The sequence below is a fragment of the Hetaerina americana genome, unplaced genomic scaffold (assembly GCF_022747635.1).
Source record: "Hetaerina americana unplaced genomic scaffold, ioHetAmer1.1.p SCAF_9, whole genome shotgun sequence".
NCBI classification, from domain to species: Eukaryota; Metazoa; Arthropoda; class Insecta; order Odonata; family Calopterygidae; genus Hetaerina; species Hetaerina americana.
Window position 1 is genome coordinate 72,011,943 of NW_027287538.1, and position 21,660 is coordinate 72,033,602.

The 21,660-nt window shown below is 40.9% G+C and overlaps 1 protein-coding gene across 1 annotated transcript in view; it reads left to right on the forward strand.

Annotated features, from left to right (window-relative positions):
- LOC139698611 (lutropin-choriogonadotropic hormone receptor-like) overlaps window positions 1–21,660 on the forward strand; it is a 159,272-nt gene that overhangs the window by 72,684 nt on the left and 64,928 nt on the right. Inside the window, exons 5-6 of the mRNA XM_071597454.1 lie at window positions 10,169–10,246; window positions 16,074–16,145. Coding sequence (XP_071453555.1) covers window positions 10,169–10,246; window positions 16,074–16,145 — 150 coding nt within the window. The remainder of the gene's footprint in view (window positions 1–10,168; window positions 10,247–16,073; window positions 16,146–21,660) is intronic.

A 21,660-nucleotide genomic window follows, 5' to 3' on the forward strand; every position in this document is an offset into this window, starting at 1 on the left:
ACCTGCTAATTTCTCCCCAATGATGCTAATTCTTCATCCCGTAGTTTTCGTGTATCGTATAACTCTTTCTTTCGTCAATTGCTCTCGCGAAACGCCGTTAGTTTTGAAATCTTTCCCTTCTCTCTTTACTGTTGAACGCGTGGTCTCCGGTCTTCCGGAATTCAATGGCGTTTTATTCAAAATGTGTTGGATTACTTCCACCAATTGACGTCCTCAAGGGATTTACTGCTAACAAAGACGAGGCGAGACCGAATCGCTAGACGCATTCAACCTCGCCTTGCCGCAGTGAACTACGTTCGAGTCGGCCGTCATTTCGACACCCTTGGGCCCTGGGACATTTAATTTGTCCCCAGTGCCATTCGCGTCATTAGCACACCCGTTCCTCGACCGTCATCTGGTCATATTTTCTTTTCCCTCGCGAGGAACTTCCGCGATCGGCCGCTCAGAGCGCGCTGGTGAGGCGGCGCTGGCTTCCCACGCGCACGCACGTGCGCGCTGTTGCGAGGGCTAATGGTCGTGTGGGGTGATTCGCGGTCCGTGCGCGTTGCGTGGTCCGCGATAGCGAATGATATTTCGCGAGGGCAATGCCGCTGAGGAGCAGTCGGCGGGCCCGGCCGACTCGGAAGTTCAATGCGATGAAAGTGCCGATGAAACTGAGAGACATTATTCTCTTGGCGATTGCTTCAAATCGGAAAGTGTAACACTAAGTGTAGAATGTACATCCAAACGCATCGATACCACCGCCTGCCATTATCCCTGAAAGTAGTCTGCCTTTCGTGACCCGTCCGTTCAGAAACGTCGTTAGTGTGGCGGAGAAGATTTACAGTTCTCAAAACGGTGCCCTGAATCGAGACATGGCGTGAGAATTGTGAAGCACCCACTACAGGCTATGCTCTGAATTCGCGTATATTGTTACCTCCATCGTACTACGGTAGGAGAGATCATGTCAATGACATTAAGAAAGGTTAAGTGCAGAACAAATAGATGTGAGATGCCATTTTTGTCCACGAACGATAAGGGATCAGAATTACATTGTCCGACCGCGGTAGAGGTAAAAATATTCAGGTCAAAATTAGTCTGGTTTGTATTCACTCCCAGCCACAAACCTTAGCGGTGGCTTGCAGGGTACTATCTAAAATATGTAATAAATTGTCGTCCTCTCGTTTTCCTTCGTAGAGTGAGTCACTGTGCCCCACAAATCCAGCCGATAATATTTGTTCATAATGTTATTGGACTATATAGTTTTGTTATACTTGAGTAACATTCATCATTTCCTTAAAATGTGCGCAAGAATGGATTTTGGGCCATTTTCCCTAAACATAGATTTCAGTATACTTATTACTCCGACAGGAGGAAATAAGATTGGCGGGGCAAGTTTCCTTCAATATTAACAATCTCCTGGCCTATTTTATTTTTTAGTACCCTGCAAGTCACCGCTAGGGTGTGTGGCAGGGGGAGTATCCAGAGATGAAGTCCTGCAATTGGCTCGCGATACAGCAATAAATTCTATTTCACCCCAAAAAATAGAAAACGGCCTCTCCTCTCTAATAAAGACTGCAGTGGAACAAAATCATTTTGTTTTCAATAATCTGTGTGATCACCATTCAGATGTTCTTGCTATGGGCTTCTCCTTATCCTCACTCATAGCCGACTTCCCCAATTCTCTTAAAGAAAAATTATTGAACTCAGGGACTGAACTCCTTAAATATATAAACTATTGGTTTAAATATGTAGATGGTGTTCTTTGTCTTTGGATAGGCACCAACCACCAATTAGATTCCTTCCTTAAACTTCTTTCACATACAAAAACCAACCGATACCAAAAATAGCTGGAAGTCAGATTCACCAACCAAGAAGGAAAGCACCTGAACATATCTGCCGAGCAACATACAATAATGTTGAATGCGTGGGACAGACCACACTGAAAGGTATGAGGGGAATTTGGCTGCAGAACCCATCGACATCAAATTGGTTTCATTCTTCCCTGGGTCAATTCTACACGAAAAGAGTATGACGACAAAGGGAACTCCTTGAACCCCAATTAAACATTAATTGGCAATTACTCTACTGTTAGACACTTCCTGCCACGCACCATCGTGGTGGCCTGCAGGGTACGATGCAAGGAGAAGCGCCGTTTCCAGTCACTGGAGATGGAATGTTTGCGGAGCGGGTGATTTAACTTCCCCTCTCCATAAACCAAAGCTCGATTTCTCCCGGATCCGTCGACATTAAGGTTTCCCTGTCCCTTAGGGGCCCGTTGTCCTCTCTCTGCCCCTTTCTCTCCCACCCCCCCCCCCCTAAGAGAAAGAGCGGAAGGGGGGAGAGGAGAGGGGAAGGGGAAGTACACAGGCGAATGCGGCGAAAGGTTTCGACCCGATGTGGCGCCATGGCTGGTGGCCCAGCTCACGTTTTATTGTTGGGCCCTTCTTGATCCTTAAGGCCCCGAGGGGTTTTATGCATGATTCCTCGCGCCCCGAGAGAATTCCTCAACTCATAGTTCACGCAAGTAGTAGACGTCTAACTTAGTGATGCATCGTTTGTGCACACGAATATGGGAGATAGTGGACCTTCCTAACCAAGTGGTCCATCAACCCCACCCGGATTTTCTTCAGATTATATCAATAACATTCGAGAGATTAAGTGCAGAACAGATAGATTCACTTTTCCCGAACGATTTAGGATCAAAATAAAACTACGTTTGGTCGACCGCGCTAGGGATAGGGGTTTCGGGTAAAGGGTATCCGGTGTGTAATCACCCTTCCTGCTACACACACCCTAGTGGTGGCTCGCAGGGTACTAAATAAAACTACAACTAATATTTGTATTTTATATTTTTTGTACCCTCCAAGCCACCACTAGGGCGTGTGGCAGGGGGTGAATACACACACCCCAAACTAATTTTGACCCGAATATTTTTCCCCTAGCACGGTCGGACAACTTTATTCTGATCGCTTATCATTCGTGGAAAAAAATGATATCTTAAATCTATCTTTTTTACTCGTAATTTCTGTAATTGACTTAAACTTCCTAATCTCTGATTTCGGACAATAGACACACGACTCGACTTTCTTAGCTTAAAACTTGTAGGGAGATGAGACATTCATACTGCTGGAATGTCTCATTAGGAACTAGACTTGTTTCAAGGTGTTCTCCATGAACGTTCCCATTTTCTAATACTTGGCTGACTACTGGGGAGGCGGTATTTGGTAATACAATGGATGGGAGCTCTGCTCTCGCCCATTGTCGGACGTTTACTGTATATATTACATGTAAATCAATTGAAAGAAAAGCAAAACCAAATAGAATTTGAAATTACAAATGTAAGCCGGCAAGTTATAACCGCAAGATAAATAAAAGAAAGTTTTCTAATTGCATGCAGTGCTTGTATTGTAAAGGATTCTTTTATTATGAATGTTAATTCTCATTGACAGTTCTTCATAGTATTGCCATAGAGGAAATGTTTCGAATAATTAACAAGTAAATACCAAATCATAAATTGCTTCGATCCACTTCAGCCGAACTAATGCGTCGGATTCACCGATTCGAGGAAAATCGCCACGGGCAAAAGCGCCATCTCGGTGACCTTTTACCTCGGCCATAAACCCTTAATACCAAACCTGTATTGGAGATTTCTTAACTAGATAGGCTTGATATTTTCAGGCGCAACTTTCGGGGATCATCATTTTATGAGTGAAAACAACTTCGTAAAGTCCAAACAAAACTTTAATATTTACCAACGCAAGTTGGCGTCTTACACAAAAGCCATCTTCGAGGTGAATTCTTTCTTTGAAAATAACCTTAGTATACTTATTCGGCAGCCTGGTTCGGAAAATATAAAAATTTGGATGGACCTTGCTGAGATTGCCTCATTTAGGTAGGGTAATCAAGCTTACTACCGCGGACAATAGAGTCTTTAAAATGCAACGATTTCAAAATTTAAAAACCATTCACCTTGACCTCGATTTAAACCTCGACCCTTCGATCTCGATCAAGACGAATTACTTTTACGAACTGAAATTGTTGAATTTTAATGCGTATTAGCGGATGAATCAGTTAAAAGTTACTGCCGCGACATCTGTCTCGGTTCTTTGTTAAACATCCGCTCCTCATCCTTCCCTCCACTTTCTTATATTGTGAGCAGAATTCAAAACTGTATTCACATTTTCAAAGTAAATTGATCTAATGACGTATTAAATCTAGCGTTGGTTTGGGGTGAAAGCATATATTTTAATTAGTCTACCGTTAAAAGTAGGTTTCCGATGAACACAAAAGGAACGACGGTACACTTACTTGCATCTCTCCGAACAAAACATGACCTGGCATCCGTGCGACATCTTCGATTCCATGTGGTTCCTTCCTCCTCTTGACTGCCCAACGTTTTTCTCCCCCATCACAATTTTGACCATTCCAACGTTCATCATTTCGTTCTCTCCTCATCTTTCCAGCCTCATTTGGATTTCTCCCAGCCCTCTCTCCTCCTCCATCTTGCCTCTAGCACCACCGTTGTTTCCCTTTTTGCACATTGGAGATATAAAATGTATCCTTAATTTATTTGAAGACAAATTATTTGTCCTAATTATTTCTAAATTTGTTTAAAAGAACTGTCCTAAAATTCAACCCTTATTGTCGGTCGTAAATCTTTCACATAGTATATTAATTATCTATTTATGGTTATCCACTTATCAAGTTGCTCCAACTCCTGTGGAGGATCAATAATATTTGCATTGAGACCTCACTGTCTTGTACCAATTGCTTACACTGGTAAGCCTGCCTTCGTTGAGGTAATGAGCATTTTTTAATGATCTTATCCAATTTAATGGCGAATGAAGAGTCTATATCATATCTTCGTTTTCAATTCTTCGAGATTCATAAATTCGAAGCTATTTCTGCTTGCTATTGCACGACTTTTCCACTAAACTGTTGGGTTTTGGTCAACGTTCTCCTAACCGTCAGAAATATTAACAATTACTTCACTTCTCTTGGCTGCTAAACCCTTTATGTCTCTTGTACACGATGAAATGAAAATATGACAGGTACTCTGCAGTAGGTCTCCGTAAACTACGCACGTAAGGGAAAGAAAATACTTTGTTCTTCCACATATATTTTATTATGCACAACCTGGGTTTCGACTTACAAAGTCATCATCAGGTGTCATCAGGTCCTGATGATGAATTTGTCAGTCAAAACCTAGGTCGGGCATAATAACATATGGGTGTGGAAGAACGAAGCATTTTCTTTTCCGATATGAATCGCGTTCACAAAGTGACGCCTCAAACCTTTCTACAGGTATGTACGCAGGGATGCTTCGAGCAACACTACAACTCCAAATCGTAAACCACACCCTCGGCGATATTTTCTCACAAGGTCAAAGGACTTTTTATGGGATTACATACTTGTTGCAACATTGAGCAATGGAGCAGCATCCACTAAATTTATATCTCACTGGATTGTTTCCTTGTTTCTAAAACATTGTATGCTCGCCTTAAGCGACTTGCAATACCGCGGAGAATGAAAATGTCGCTATAATAATAATCAAATAGAGGCATTTAGGTTTGGAAACATCTGACCGATCCATATTGCAATGACATTCCAATAGTTGCGCATCGCTTCGCGTGTTGTTCTTTCTATTAAATCGTAAAACTATTGATATTAAATGCCAATAGTTTTGCATGCATTATAGTTCCTTAAAATGCCTGAACTAATGCAACCACCTACTCGTAATTATCGAAATCTCAGGTCAATTTCTCAATTGTAATTCCATGATTGACGGGTTCTTTCCTTTACAGGCTATATGATAGGTGTAAATATTAGTAGCTGCTGTAATTATTTTTTTTCCAAATGCTATTCCTGTGTGATGTTATTTGATACATCCGCAACTTTTGCGTCTTGTTCTACGCTAATGATGGTATGCGATTCACGATACATTTACATAATGCCCCCTAACCCACTGCAAGGGTGTGTGGCGGGGGATGTTAGATCACCAGAAATGCATGCACGATCCCGATAATGACACCTCGACGCAAATATTAGTTTGATCATGTACTGAAACAAAGTTATTCATACGATAGACAGTACTTACATGCAACTAGATATGATATGAAGTGTGGCTATTGATAAGGTGAATATTTTCAACTCATTACGTTCATGTTAACTAGTTATGTAATTAAAAATCGTTACACGCCATTTTATTCGTCTGAGTGAGTTATTTCTGCTTTATTCCTCGCATAATGCAAAAATGGCATATTTTGCTCTAATTTCAATTCCACTCGGGGTATATTTGCTTTAACCTGCCTCCAAAGACGAAATATATCATGATGAAAGATGACACTTTGCTTGTACATACTGATTTTTTTATGACGACCTAGGTTTTGTTACAGCGTAGCATCTTCAGGTAGATGATGCTTCGCTGTAACGAAGCCTAGGTCGTCATAGGAATCATTCTATGTGGAAAACCAAATCATCCCCTTTCATCATGAAGGATTTCCGCCATGTTACGCCTGAAACTGTGTAATTTACGAAATATGTTCTTTTGATACGAAATTGTGGCTGAGGAGCATTTAAGACAAATCTTCGCAATCCACGACGAAATTCATGCTAGTGATTTCTGTTAGCGCACTTGCATTTGCTAAAATTCCTCCTCTCCCGAGGTTTATTCAAAAAGTAACGGAAATATTGTAATTTCTCATAGGGCACCATGATCCGCCACGAGATCAAACGATCATTAAAGAGTACTACTTACAAGTTCAAATCATTTTGCATGAAGCAGTCCTAAAAACGACCAAATTTGTGGCGAAATAATTCATAGCTTTTACACCACCTCGATAATGCACCAGCTCGCACTGCTCGCTGCTGATTCGTACACTTGATTGGCCAATAGCAGAGCTGTAATCATGTCCCAGCCTCCCATTTCTACAGACACGGTCCCGAGGTGACTTTTCTTCCGTTCCCAAAAGTAAAGAAAACCTTAAAGGGGTCGTCGTTGAACAAGCATAGATTTGATTGAAAGCGTATATCTAAGAGAACTAAAAGCTATACAAAACATCGAGTTCCATAATTGTTTCGAGGATTGTAAAGAGCGCTGACATACACTTTCGGTGAAAACAATATAAAATAGGGACTCCTTTGAAGGGGATAACCTTGATAAAGACGAATAAATAAAATTATTTCCAACGAAATCAAATTGTCGACATTCATTGCTCACATCTTATTAACAGCAATCTGTTTAACTCGCGTCGACATAGCACTAGAGCAGGTCTCCATGCTTCCGCTTCTCAAAGTACACTGGATGAATGTAACAACCTCAAACCTTCGTATGCGTGTTGAAGGGAAATGTTACTTCCACCTGCCACAAGAAGTGCTTCTGAAGGCCATTTTGTTTATGGTCAACAAGCATGTGTGCATTAGTTTCAGCCAACCTTCGTACATCCTGGGTCGAGTAATTACGAAATTAAACCAAATTAGATCTTCACATTGCGTGCGCTTACGTTAATGTCGATAAAAAATCAACGTGGAGTTAATAATAAATAAAAATAATGAATCTTTTATCCGCGGACAATGCTAATGGCTGCGCTTACAGCGATTTAAAAAGAAAAAATGAAAGAGAAATAATACTTACTGTTCAGTCGAATGTCAAACTCCAAATTCGAGTAGTAGTAGTTATGAAGGGAGGTGATTGACCGCTGATGTCATTCGTGCCATTAGGGATGGATGGGAAAGGATGAAGGGTGGAGAGACACCCGGCGTCGGCATTAGCCTACTCTTTACGAAAGGCGCCAAGGGGTACGCAGCTTAACGTCTCATCCGACGGACGGCGTACTCACTCAAAGTGCCCTCCACAAAGCACCTCAAGTAGGGATCGAGATACCTCTGAAAAATATTCAACACCGCCGGGATTTGAACCCGGGCCCTCTGGGTGGGAAGCCAGTACGATATCCACCGCACCATTCGATCCCCTCCAAATTCGAGACGGCCAAATTTCCGTCACCGTCAATCACGATGAAGATGCAAGAAAGCGTTAAAAAAAACCGTGCTATCAACTGTGAAAAAAAAGAGCTTGAGTATGAAAGAGGACTCGATTGTAATTAATAGAAAAATATAACATTAAATGTAAAATTATGGCGCTGAATATGTAATAAGAATAAACTCATGGAAAAAATAGCTAATTTAATTATCGCGTTCAGCAGGGCATATACGATCCGTTCCCTGGAGCCAAATACGTACGGGCATCGACGCGAGTGGTGCATTCCTCGGCACGACAAGCAACGGAAGGTTTGTGCTGGAAGACCACGGGGGAGAGAAGTCCCCTGAAACCCAGAAAATAAATTGAAATTCACAAATTTACGAGGATAATACAATTGCTACAAGACGTCTCCAGAAAAATATTTGGAATCAACTTGTAGACAGAATGAAATGTAGTAGATGGATGCAAAGTTGACTACCGCGAGTGGTAAAAAAGAGCCGTTTTGTAAATTTCTCGGACTGTACGTGGTCCGAGAAATATTCAAAACGGTACGGAAGATTTTTTTTACTCTAAATTCGGTTTCCCTCCAAAATGTAAACGCGGGAACGAGTTCAACATACTCATTAAAAGCAATACTATTATTGAAATGTATAGCTATAGTTGCACCTTCATGTTAGGTTCAATGGTAAAATGTAAAAGATTGTGCCAATAAAACCGTAAAAAAACCGAAGTATGTCTCTATTGATTTGGTTGCATCATCGCATACACGCGAGGACTCAAGCCGCCTTCCTTTCCTTTATGACGACAATCGAGGAAAAACAAAAGCGTGTAGAAATGCGGAAATGGCACGAAAACCACCTTGAAAGTAATTGAAAAACGATAGATATAATTTAAAATACATTTTCAACGGGAATAAACAAAGATATTAGGTATTTCATTCTGTCTTGAAAATAAAACACTAAGCATTATGTATAACGAAGCAAGAGCAAAATATTCTTTATTCATGGTTCAAGACGAGGAATATAGCCGAAATAACTCACTCGGTTGTATTAAAGAAAGGATAGTGATTTTAAAGCACATGCCTAGTTGACCTGAGCGTCGTTGAAAATGTTCAATGTATCAATAATCGCATTTTGTATCGTGAATCGCATGTCACCCTTAGCGTAAAACAAGACACGAAAGTTACGGATGAATCAACCAATTTCAATAAGGCACAAAACAACAAATCATTTATTTATTTAAGTACCCAGCAAGCTACCGCTAGGGTGTGTGGCAGAAAGTGAATTTTTGACCCGATTATGACCCTACCGCAGTCGGATAATGTTATTCTGATCCCCTATCGTTCGTGGGAAAAATGGCATCTTAAATCCATTTGTTTTACTTTGATCTCTTTAATTTTATTTGATCTCTCCTACCTTAGTACGATGGGGGTAAAAATATATATTTTCAATGTCACTGCTAAAGAGACATCCTTCCAAATTATGCAAGAGCTTCAATCTGTAATTTAATCTTCGCTCCGTGAGTGCTTTCCAACCTAGCTGCTCAAATATTTTGGACACACTACTCAGTTTATCATAACAACGTTTTACAAATCTAGCTCCTCTACACTGCACGCAATCCGATTCGGCAATTCGGAAACAAATAATAATTTTCAATAGTTACAGTGGTTACCAGTAGTACTCCTATCGTATCGTATATCATACAAACAAAAAATATGTGAATCATGGAGAAACAACAGAGCAAGAGAAGTTGGATTTCGATAAGTGCGGAGAAGTGGCTTTTGTTAGGAGATTTTAAGGAGCATAATATGCCCAAGAAATTTCGTTCGGCGTTCTGAGTCGACATCGATGGAAAATGAACGAACGTTCGATTCGAGGTGAACATGGCGATGACTTTTGATGAGTTTTTTCGCTAGATTTCTTGAGCAAAGTGCGGAGAGCCCGTGGGTCGTGGATTTATAGCTCTCTTTATGATCCGGCATCATTGTTTACATTCAAATTTCCGCAGAATCTAAAATGATCCCTCTCCACCTTATAGCATTCGTGGAGAGCCTTTATGGGAACGGCCTTATTTCGTCGGCATCCAGCCGGCTGTCGACTGGTTTCGGATTTTATACTCCAAATCGATAAACGTGGGCCTTACTTTATTACACTCGACGACCTTTATGTTGTGACATTTGACTGATTTTGACGTCTTCTCTCCCCGCAGATATATATCCCAGGCTCCTGCGCTGAAGGCTCTCTCTCCTGGGATATTCCGAGGCATCAGCAGCAGCCTCTACACGCTGTGAGTTCCCTCGCCTGATTTAAGAGAGCATGCGCTAACCTTGAATAGTTCGCATCGCTTCCTTTCACAAGAAACTCTTTCACCAAATCCAAAGAGTTCAGATTGTCGGCAATGACTTAGCCATGGGGACAGGATCGTGGAAAGGGGAAGTAATCAAAATAACGTTAATAGACCGACGAAACATGTGAATTATGCTATCACCATTAAACTAGATCGAGTCCCAATTTAAAAAACCTTTGCTTTTCAAGGAATGATTGCATGGAATTCCAATAGTTTAAGAAAAAGAAACATTGTTTGAGTAACATACTGAGTTTCAAAAAAACGGGGTCAAAGGCGTGGGGTCTAAGGATATGTTGTGACATGTTCGTTAGGCCTTATACGAGCAGAGTAGCGTGTAGTAGCAAAGCCCATCAAAGCCTACACTAGGCCTGTTGACTACCGCTATTATTTAGGTAAATAGAGTTAAACTCAGTGAAGTTTAAAATTGTCATAAATATTTCACTGATATTGACAAGTTTCACATTACTTAGTTTTAAATTCTGTGTAGTCGTAAAATCAAACGTTTTCAAGAACTAAAACGTGGCTATCATAAATTAAAATGCGCTTAATATTTTGTCTAAGGTGAATGTCCATTGTAGTAACTAATTGCAAAGGAATTTATTCGATTGTATTTTTGGAATTCGACGCAAGGTTATCTCGCCAAAACCCCTCGAAGGATGTCTTCGATCGATGTGAATGTTGAATTGTCTCCGCGCGTGACATGAAAGCATGCACCTTTGTACATTTTGGACAGCGAGGGTTGACTTGCCTTTGGAGCTGGTCAGATGGCAAGTAAGATGAGGAAGGGCAGGGTGTGGTGCAGGGGTTGACGGATTTAAGGAGGAATATGAGGGAGATTAATATAATCCTGCTCAAAATATAAAATATATTATTACTCTCAGAGTGGGAAGAATAATTCGCAGAGAATATTTCCATTCCCCTCTCGCCCGAAGTCCTTCTGCTCCGAGGTGTTGGATGGAAGAGGCGTTTCCGAAAAAGGAATCAAAACCCTCCCCGCAATTAATTTCGAAAATCAATCTTTCTCGGCCGTATGCTTGGGTACGAAGTGAAGCGGAGACGACTGACCACTCTTGACCTCCCCATGCCTAGAGAATACTCGAGTTATGGCACTCAGGCACCGGCAAACTAAATCAACACGAATCCAAGCTAATCGCGGTGACGGGTGGGTCCGCTTTAATCATTGCCTCAGAGGAAAGAATCTTCTACATCTACATCTACTCAATACCCCGCAAGCCGCCGCAAGGGCGTGTGGCGGGGGGTGCTAGGACACCACCCATAATTTAGAAAAGAAAAATAATAAAAAAAAAATCGCATGCAATAACGACAAAATCATATATATAAAAAAAAAAAAACATGGCATACATTCATGCATGAACACTTACACCCCACACACATGCAAACACTCAAACTACCAACTAACATACACATGCACCTGAAAGTATACCTAACATCTCTATAGTGTTTAATTTTGTTCCGACTTGTAAATTCAAAGTTTTTAATATTTCTAAAGTGACTTCGGTTTCTTGCTATTATGATTACTGATTGTTCGGGGAAAGAATGAGTATTTGTACCTATCTGTCTTGGAATCTATCTCCCTTAGTTTATCTTTGTGGTCTGATCTACCTAAGTAGTGTGGGGCCATTATAATTCCTTCAGTGTCATATTTAAACTCGTTTGTTCTGAACCTTTCTAAAAGTCTAAGCCTCGCTTGTTCTCTCCGCACTTCAAGAGGTTCCCAGCCTAAATCCCCTAAGAGACCTGTCACACTTGTGTTTTTATCATAACAATTTTTAACAAATCTAGCGGATTTTCTCTGGACTTTATCTAATTCTTTTTGCCAAAATTTCTCCCACGGATCCCAAATACTTGCGGCATATTCCAAATGAGGTCTAACTAGAGCAAAATAACACCTCTCTTTAACTTTTTCATTACATTTCCCCACCACCCGTTTTATGAAGCCAAGTTTCTTTAAAGCTGATCCGCATATTGTCCTGATATGTGCTCCCCATGAAAGGCGTGGTGTTAGAACAACCCCCAAATATTTAACTTGATTTGCCGTAGTCAATACTGAACCCTCTATTTTGTAGTTTATATCCTATTCCTCGCTTCCTTTATTCCAAAATTTCAAAACTGCACATTTATCTATATTAAGTGTTAATCCCCATTTATTGCACCATCCCGAGATATTGTCTAAGTCTCTAGAGAGTAGCTCGCGATCTAGTTGGCTCCTTATTTCCCTGTATATCACCGTGTCGTCAGCAAATAACCTTAGATTGCTACTAACGTGTGTGCTTAAGTCATTTATGTATATTAAGAACAGAAGAGGCCCTATTACACTTCCCTGGGGGACGCCCGAAGTAACATCTCTCTCCGTTGAGCACAACCCATCTATGACTACTATTTGTTTGCGGTTTGACAAGAAGTCCCTAATCCAATTAATTATTTTCTCATTGATCCCATAGTATTTAAGTTTGTGTAACAATTTATTGTGTGGGACTTTGTCGAAGGCTTTTTTGAAATCCAGGAATACTGCATCGACTTGGGTGTTGTTTTCTCCCGATCTAAGTATATCGTGAATGAAGAGACCAAGTTGTGTTTCGCAAGATCTGCTTTTCCTAAATCCGTGCTGGTTGTGGATTAGTATTTTCCTACTATCAAGAAATTTCATAATGTTAGTGACAATAACGTGTTCCAATATTTTACAAGAGATCGATGTTAAAGAAATGGGTCGGTAATTGGTTGGTTTATCCCTATCGCCGCCTTTATAGATGGGAGTTATATGGGCTAGCTTCCAGTCGCGAGGCACTGAGCCTTCTTCTATCGATTTTAGAAAAACAATATGTAAAAATGGGGCAATGTCGTCAGCTAATTCCTTTAATATTCTAGCAGGTATTTCTTCCGGACCAGGTGCCTTGTGTGCTTTGATACTACGGAGCAGATGTACTATTCCCTGCTTGGTCAGTGTAAGATCGCTCATGTGTTCCCCGGGTGGGTGTGGAGGATCGTTTGGTGCGTTTGTGTTTTTGTTGTAGACGCTCTGGAAAAAATGGTTTAAAATATTTGCCTTTTTCACGCTATCTGTAATGATTTCTCCATTTTCCGTCTTCAAAGAGTGAACAGTGGGACGTTTACCCTGTATTTCCCTAACATAGGACCAGAATGACTTTGGATTTTCCTCAAGATATTCGCTTAGCATTTTAGATTTAAAAGAGTGTAGTGCTGTGCGCATAATACTTTTCGTCTTACTACGACATTCTTTTAGTAGCTGTTTGGTTGTATTCACAAAACTTATATCGTCACTTTTTAAACTCTTTTTGAAATTTGACTGTAGCTTTCTTTGCCTTCTTAATGCCGATCTGACTTCCCCGTTGTACCATCTAGGTTCCTTACTGTCGCATTTGAGTTTGGACGGGATGTACGTCTTTATTCCTTCGCGTAAAATATTTAAGAAATAATTCCAAGTGTTCTCTGTATTTGTTGTCAGTGTTTTTGTCTTGTATTCCGGTAATTTTATCTTTAAATATTCTCTTAGTCCGTTAAAATTTGCCTTGTTGTATAGGTATATTTTACGCTTTTCTTTGTTTATTTTGACGAACTTAGTTTTTAACTCCACAAGAATAGCCTTATGGTCACTGATTCCGTCTATTATTTCAATGTTAGTAATGATTTCGGGCATAGAAGTCGCAAAGATGTCTAGTATGCTTTGGCCCCGTGTTGGTGATTTAACTATTTGTTCTAAGGAGTGTTTTGTGAATATATGAAGGAGTTCTTGGCATGAATCTCTGTTTTTGGCAGATTTTCCCACGCAGTAGTTTTCCCAGTCAATTGACGGTAGATTTGTGTCACCAGCGATTATAGTAATACTGTTGCTTTGTCTGCTGCTGATAGTGGATATTTGTTCGTCGAGCTTGTGTAGGACATCTGTGTTAGAATCTGGGGGTCTATAAAATGAACACACGTATAGGCTTCTGCCGTTGTAGTCCTTAATGTTGCACCAAACGCTTTCTATGTCATCTACGTCGCATTCATATCGTTGGCTACTAAGATGTGACTTTACTGCAATGAATACTCCCCCACCCAACCTATTTGGTCTGTCCCTTCTGTAAATTGTGAAGCCGTTTGGAAAAACCTCATTGTTTGCTATATCTCCCGTGAGCCAACTTTCTGTTCCAACTACTATGTCTGCGTTTGTACTGACAAAAATATGTTCAATATCCGATATTTTGTTTCTAATGCTACGGCAATTTAATGTTATAATTTTAATATGGCTAATAACTTCTTGTTTTTCGGTTTTATGTACGCTAACAAAACTGTTTTGAGACGATTCGTGGTGAACAGAGACAAAAGAATTACATTCACTTGCATTGCTATCTGTTATGTATGTAGAGGCACCAATTTTATTAAATTTACGTGGGTTATATGTTGTTTTAACGCAAGTGCTTGTTTGTTCAATATTTTTGGGGATTTGAGAGGCATTACCTGAACTGAATTGACAAAAAGCGCTGGATTCTACTTTATTTTTCCCAATATATGACCTACGCTCTTGCCTACCAGCTATGCTAAACCCTCGACACGTGTTCGTGTAACCTACGCGCTACCAACTGCGATGCCTCGGCAGTATAATGGACCCCGGAGCGATTAAGGGGTACCCGACACGATGAGAGGACGGGCCTCAGATCAACGAAGTCCGCTCCGATTCCCCGGCAAAATCCCAGCAATCTCTCATTTAAACCCTGTCTTGAGATTCTTGAAATCTTGAGATTTCCTGTTCCGTATTGGAAAAATCTCTTTTCCCTAACATTACGTGGCTAAGGTGACAGATTAGACCACAAAGATAAAATAAGGGAGATGGATCCCGTTAGTGATAGATACAAATACTCATTCTTTCCCCGAACAATCAGAAATCATAATATTAAGAAACCGAAGTCACTTGAGAAATATTACAAATATTGAATTTACAAGTCGGAACAAAATTAAACATTGCAAAGATGTTAGGCATACTTTCAGGTGCATGTGTATGTTAGTTGGTAGTTTGAGTGTTTGCATGTTTGTGGGGTGTAAGTGTTCTTGCATGAATGTATGCCATGTTTTTTTGTGAATCTATGAATTTGTGGTTCTTGCATGCGGTTTTTTTCTTTTCTAAATTACAGGTGGTGTCCTAACACCCCCGCAACACGCCCTTGCGGCGGCTTGCGGGGTATTACGTAGATGTAGATGCCACCAATTTGGCTTGATTTGTCTATTGCCATGACGGCGTGGTGCTGAAAGACAGCGAGATTTGTCCGGTATCATCTTCCTGGGAGGAAACCATGTTGCTGGGAAGATAAAAAGGGAGAGGTGAAATAATAAATCCTGTTGAGAATAACAATTAAAAGCCAGCAGAAAATAATAGTCAGAAACCGAAGTCACTTTAGAAATATGATAAACATTTAATTTGAGGTCGGAACAAAATTAAAGATATCAGTTATATTTGTAGGCACATATGTACGTTAGTCGGTAGTTTCTGTGTTTGCATGTGTGTGTGTGGGTTGTAAGGGTTTTTGCATGAATGCATACCATGTTTAGTTTGTGGATTGTATAAATTTGTGGCTTTTGCATGCGGTTTTTTTCCTAAATTACAGGTGGCGCCATAACACCCCCCGCCACACGCCCTTGCGGCATTCTAAGTAGATATAGATGAGGTAATGGAAAGCCTGTAGGAGGGCTTCTATTTCCTGGCATGCAAAATCTCCTTGGTCACTCAAACGGATGAACTGGTCCTTTTCAGGCGCATCGCACACACTGGCTTGGAAGAAGTGCCCGACCTGCGTGGAATTGGCTCCGGAATCATGAAGATGGTGTGAGTGGTCTTATTTGCTTCCTTGTATTTGTTCCTTAAAATGTATTTGGAGAGTAAGCTTGTTTATTTATTGAAATGGAAACACGGGGGATATCATTAATGTCCATCCCTGTTGTGAGCCCAAAACACCAAGTGGAGACTCGTGGTGTTCCCGCAGTTTTCAGAAGTATTAGGACGGCTGAAAACTGATGGCTATTTTAACGATTAACGATAACGATTTCTCTGCTAAGGAATCGGTTGCTTTGCTGAGTCATTAAGTTAAAGATTGATTTGTTCAAGCAAACGCCATGAGATATGAATCAGTATTCCGGAAGAATTTTCGAATACCAAATTTTCCACTACATCTACAATTCCGTCATTTGCTTTCAACTTTTTCAACGGATTTTCTTGGCTACGGGAGGAAATCGATTGAGTATTCCTTCAAATGACTTTTTCGCTTCGTTTTACCTTTTTACCCATCTTTAAATTAATAATTGGATTGAACAATTAACGAATGTAGTCCAGAAAATTTCTCTCTCTCCTCCCGGGAGTATCCTGATGTTTACCGACACCTTTTGGGTTGAGCAAACCAAGTTTTCGTTGTGAGTAACCCCTGTCTCCTTCAAAACTCAATTCCTTTCTCCTCACGGTCATTTTTCGACCCTAAACCGTAAAACCCTTATCTCTCTTCCATCTTTTCCTACGCCAACCATCGAGTACTAATCCCCTACCACCATTAGCTTTTTTCTATCCTGAAACGCCCTCAAATTATTTTCTCTAATTTTTCTTTCAGCATGTATATTTTTTCCTCACTATGATTCTTTGTTGGCACACACACACACACACACACACACACACACACACACACATATATATATATATATATATATATATATATTTACTCTCGTGATCTGCTTGATTCCGCCTACCCCACCTCTCCTGTGTTCGTCCTTTATGTGTGTTCCTATCCCTTTTCCTTATATCTGTTTCTATATAAATGAGTATTTGTTCGCCGTTTGGCGGGATTTCGTGTTTGAATGTGTGTGTATATATATATATATATATATATATATATATATATATATATATACTTGAACTATGATCATGTTCGGCTGGTTCAGCTTTTACTTCAACTAATTGCATTATATCAGAGACTCTCAATATTTACCACGCTTCTCGCTATCGTCTTATTTAACCATATTTCCACCCCTCGCTGGATTTCTTCCCTTCCGCTGTATATTACTCTCTATGACTTTCACTATTTTAATCTCCGCTCCTTTCCATCTCACCTCGCATAGCCCTGAAACATCTGAACAAGTTCCTCTCTTCATATCTGACTTTTTTAATCATTTTCCTGCCCTCATCAACACTCCAAGCCCCTTTTCTAACTACGAGGGTCATCCGGAAAGTAGTACCCGTTCGTGAAATAAAGACACAAAAGTAAATATTAACAAACATAAAAAATTTTATTTGAAAGAGGATACTTTAAACTACTTCTCAACATAATCTCCAAGCAAATTAAGGCATTTGTCATAACGTGTGACAAGTTTCTGTATTCCTGCTGCATAGTCCTTCGCCGCCAGCTCATTGAGATACGCGAGGGACCCATCTTGCACAAATTTTTGCATAATGCAGATGGTGTTTAACAATTTCATGAACAATTGTTCGAGAAACATTGGGAAAATGCTCACAGATGTCATCAATTGTGACGCGCCGATCGTTCCTCACGAATTCGTCAACTGAGCTCACCAGTTGGTCTGTAATGACAGACGGTCTCTCCGAACGCTCATCGTCGTGTGTGTTCCCCCTCCCCATGTTGAAGTTGCGACACCACCGCCGAACAGACGACTCGTCCATTACATTGTCTCCATACACCTCCTTTAATTGGCGATGAATATCACATGGGCGAACGTTTCTTGCATTGAGGAATTTAATCACTGCCCTCACTTCACAACTGGCGGCGTTCTCAATTTTTTTAAACATTGTAAACAATCACAGAAACAACACAGGCAATGCTAGCGTCACGCAACTTGGCTCAGAGAAGGCAGACAAGCCACTGAGGCTATCTGACCTCGTCCAGCGGCTACTCGCGTCGTCAGCACTTCATGCGGCACGAACGGGTACTACTTTCCGGATGACCCTCGTAGTTCGGAAATCTTCTTTGCTGCTGCGGTTGTCTCTTTCGCTTTGTAAGGATTTCGTGAGATGACAACCACGGAAGCTTTGCCTCCCCCGCTGCCGGGCACGACACACGGCCGATTTGGCCGAGTCCCGTAGTTGCCAGGACTCATATTTTCTATATTATCTATCATTTTATTCTTGGGAATGATAATTGGGTTGGTTTCCCGTTTCCTTCCTCAATGGTGTTTTTAAAGTGACACCATCACTTACTGGCCGCCCCACTGGGTTCAGAAGCCTTTGCAGCTGCCTCACTGAGGAACAGACGCTGCGTGGACTACCTTTCGTCTGGCTCCAAGCCTTCGACCTATCTGGCATGGATGAACATTTATCATTGCTCCTGCCAATACAGCTTTAGGGGTTAATCGGAACGCACAAGCCCTTCCACCACGTCAAGGTTGCAGTCCATTGGAGGTAGAATGGAGATATCATTTACAAGTCAATAAGATATGCGTGGAATCGATTAAAGAATGTATATAAATAAATAAAATGTTCGCTTTTGCCTCCGGTGTGTGTTATAGACTCCGTTTCGCTTTAAACGATCATTTCGTGAGAGGTGAGATTTGCGACTCCTCCACCGTCGAAGTCCAGCAAGGGCCCCGCTCGCGCTCCGAATGTCCCTCCTGACCATTGTAAACTGTTGACCGAATGTCTTCCAAGCGCTCTCGCACGAGATGCTTTCTTGAATTAATGGCTCACAATTGTGGTAAATTTGATTCGCCTCGGTCATTCAAATTTCCGCCTTAATTCTCGCTCAGGGAAACTCAATCGTCCGAAAATTTATCGGAAGCGTAACATCATTTTCCAGTTAGTATCACGTCCTTACGTAAAACTAAAACAGCGATGTGTAGCTGTCAGTCATTATGATGATCTTGAGAACCGTCAAACTTTTTCATAATTTCTATGCATGCCTATTTTTTATATTTTTCCTTTCCCTCTTTAAAAACCCGAGCATGGCGTTACTTTCTCTGGAAGTGGATTATCGATCTCAAGTGCGTATATAAGCTTAGGCGGGTTTGCGTTGGACCATTGTTGGCTCATGATATACGAGGTGTGTCCGAAAAGTATCCGATCTGAGTTCCTTTATTTTTTTTATTGTGAGGGAATTTTCTCCAAGAGGTCAGACGATCAACAAAGAATATTACGCTGAAGTTCTGAAAAGATTGCGTAATTCCGTGAGATGAAAACGACCGCGTCTCTGCTCAAGCGGCGACTGGCGTCTTCACCACGATAACGCGCCAGCGCATTCATCGAATCTTGTGCAGCAATCTTTGGCAAAACACAAGATTGTACAGCTTCGCCAGCCTTCGCACAGCCCGGACATAGCTCCCTGCGACTTTTGGATGTTCCCAAAATTGAAAATGGCGCTAAAAGGAAAGCGGTTCGACAACGTCGAGACAATTCGGAGTAATGCGACGCGCGAGCTGAAGGCCATTCCAAAATATGCGTTCGGAGACTACTTTAAGAAGATGAGGAAGCACCGCTGGGAGTGTGTGGTTCAATCAAATGGGGACTTTCTTAAAAGGATGCCACGGCCCGGATGACGAAGATTGGCACCAATGCGGAGATATGAACACAGGTCGGATAGTTTTCGGACACACCTCGTATTTTGCGCAAAATGACAACCCATGAATGGCGCCTTTTCTCTCTGTGTCAGTCATAACCAACATTAATTTTTGATGCCGTATATGTAAGCAGTGAACTTCATATTCGTCCAGAAAGAAAAATAAAGAAAACAGAATAGAAACTGCTTCTTAGTTTCCTTTCCTCACTGTTTTTGGTACCTTTGCTTTGAAAATGTTCGCTAGAGGGCGATTGTCCGAACATGCTGGAATGGAAACTTCAGTCAGAAGCTTCTCTCTTTTATAGTGCGGGGACGACGGCCTTGGTATAATGATACCAATTATAATACTTATAGTTGGAATTTAATATCCTACCTATTGCCTAGAGAAAAACTTTTCATATCTCGAAAGTTTAAAGGGAAACGATGAAAACATTGTTCCAGAGCAAAGAAATTTGGGAGAATATAAGGTTCCATCTCAAAAATAGATCTAGTCCTTCAAAGAACGACATTTGATGAAGGATTTGTATTTTTGTAATGTACATGAAGAGATTTAAAATTTTCATCTTGATCTTTATAGAAAAAAATGAAACAGTTTTTGGCTTTCGCTAAGTTTTTGATTCTATTTTTGCGTTTTCGTTAGAATTTGACAGCCTATATCGAAAAATTAGACAATGCGCTGCCAAAGAGTGGCATTATATCGAAAATGAGCGTTTATTCAGCAGATATAAAACTCTGCCCTTCAATGGGGATATTAATAGGAAAGATGGCACAGTTTACGACAAGATGCCTTCATCAGTCATCTCCCAAGACGCTAATCGACCTTTCGCGGTTCTCTAGTGTTTAGATAGGAGCGGAAAAGAATGTAACCGATAGGGCCTAAAGGAAATGAGGGTCTAATGATTTGTTCTTTTTAATCTCCAGCCAGGAGAAACAAAACTTTTAACTTTATATCTATGAATTATTTTACATATTTAATCGCAAATTATATTTAAGCCACACTTAATTTTGATGTCTCGTTAAGGCGTCCTCGCAATGGTGTCGAAGAAAATATTTCTGTGAGAGATCTCATCCGCGTATAGTGTTTATTACAACGCGTTAGTTCCGCCGATATTCTAGTCAGCTTCTTCAGGTGCAATGCGATGCGTTCTTGTCTTCGGGCAACATAGACTCGGGACTACCGTGATCTCATTTGCCCGCTCCTATCCCCCCTCTCCAATTGTTGGCCGCGATTAATGATTTTTTTCTTTTTTTGATATTTGAAGAAACATCTCCGATTTTCGGACGATCGTTGACCCCGTTAAAACTTTTTTCATGTTTCTTAGCGTCGGCAGCCTCCCTTTGGTCACTGCCCGAGGGGGGAAAAACGCAGCCTCTCACGCTCTCTATCGCTCATCGAAATCAACTTGTTCGCTAGTCGGAACATCACTTTTTTGCACCGTGCGATTTCCAACAATTGCATTGGTCACCCTTTGACAATGGTCACCCACCGGGAGGCTTGTCTGCGATCTAGATGTTTCGCTGATACACGTCTTGCCACACCTGCACTTCGATCTATCATACGTCTCCGCGTGTGTTCGCTGGAAATTGATCTTTTTTTATTGAATATAAGATCCGCTCTTTTGGTGACAGGCATAGCACATATCGTTGTATTATGTTAATCGGCACTTCCGCTGATATTTCCCATGTTTTTGGAATGGCCGAAATCCTCTTTTTTTGTTGCTTAATTATTTACAACGCGCTATTCAAATAGTTTTTAAAGTTTCCATTAGACTCGACATTATCCATGGCGAAGTT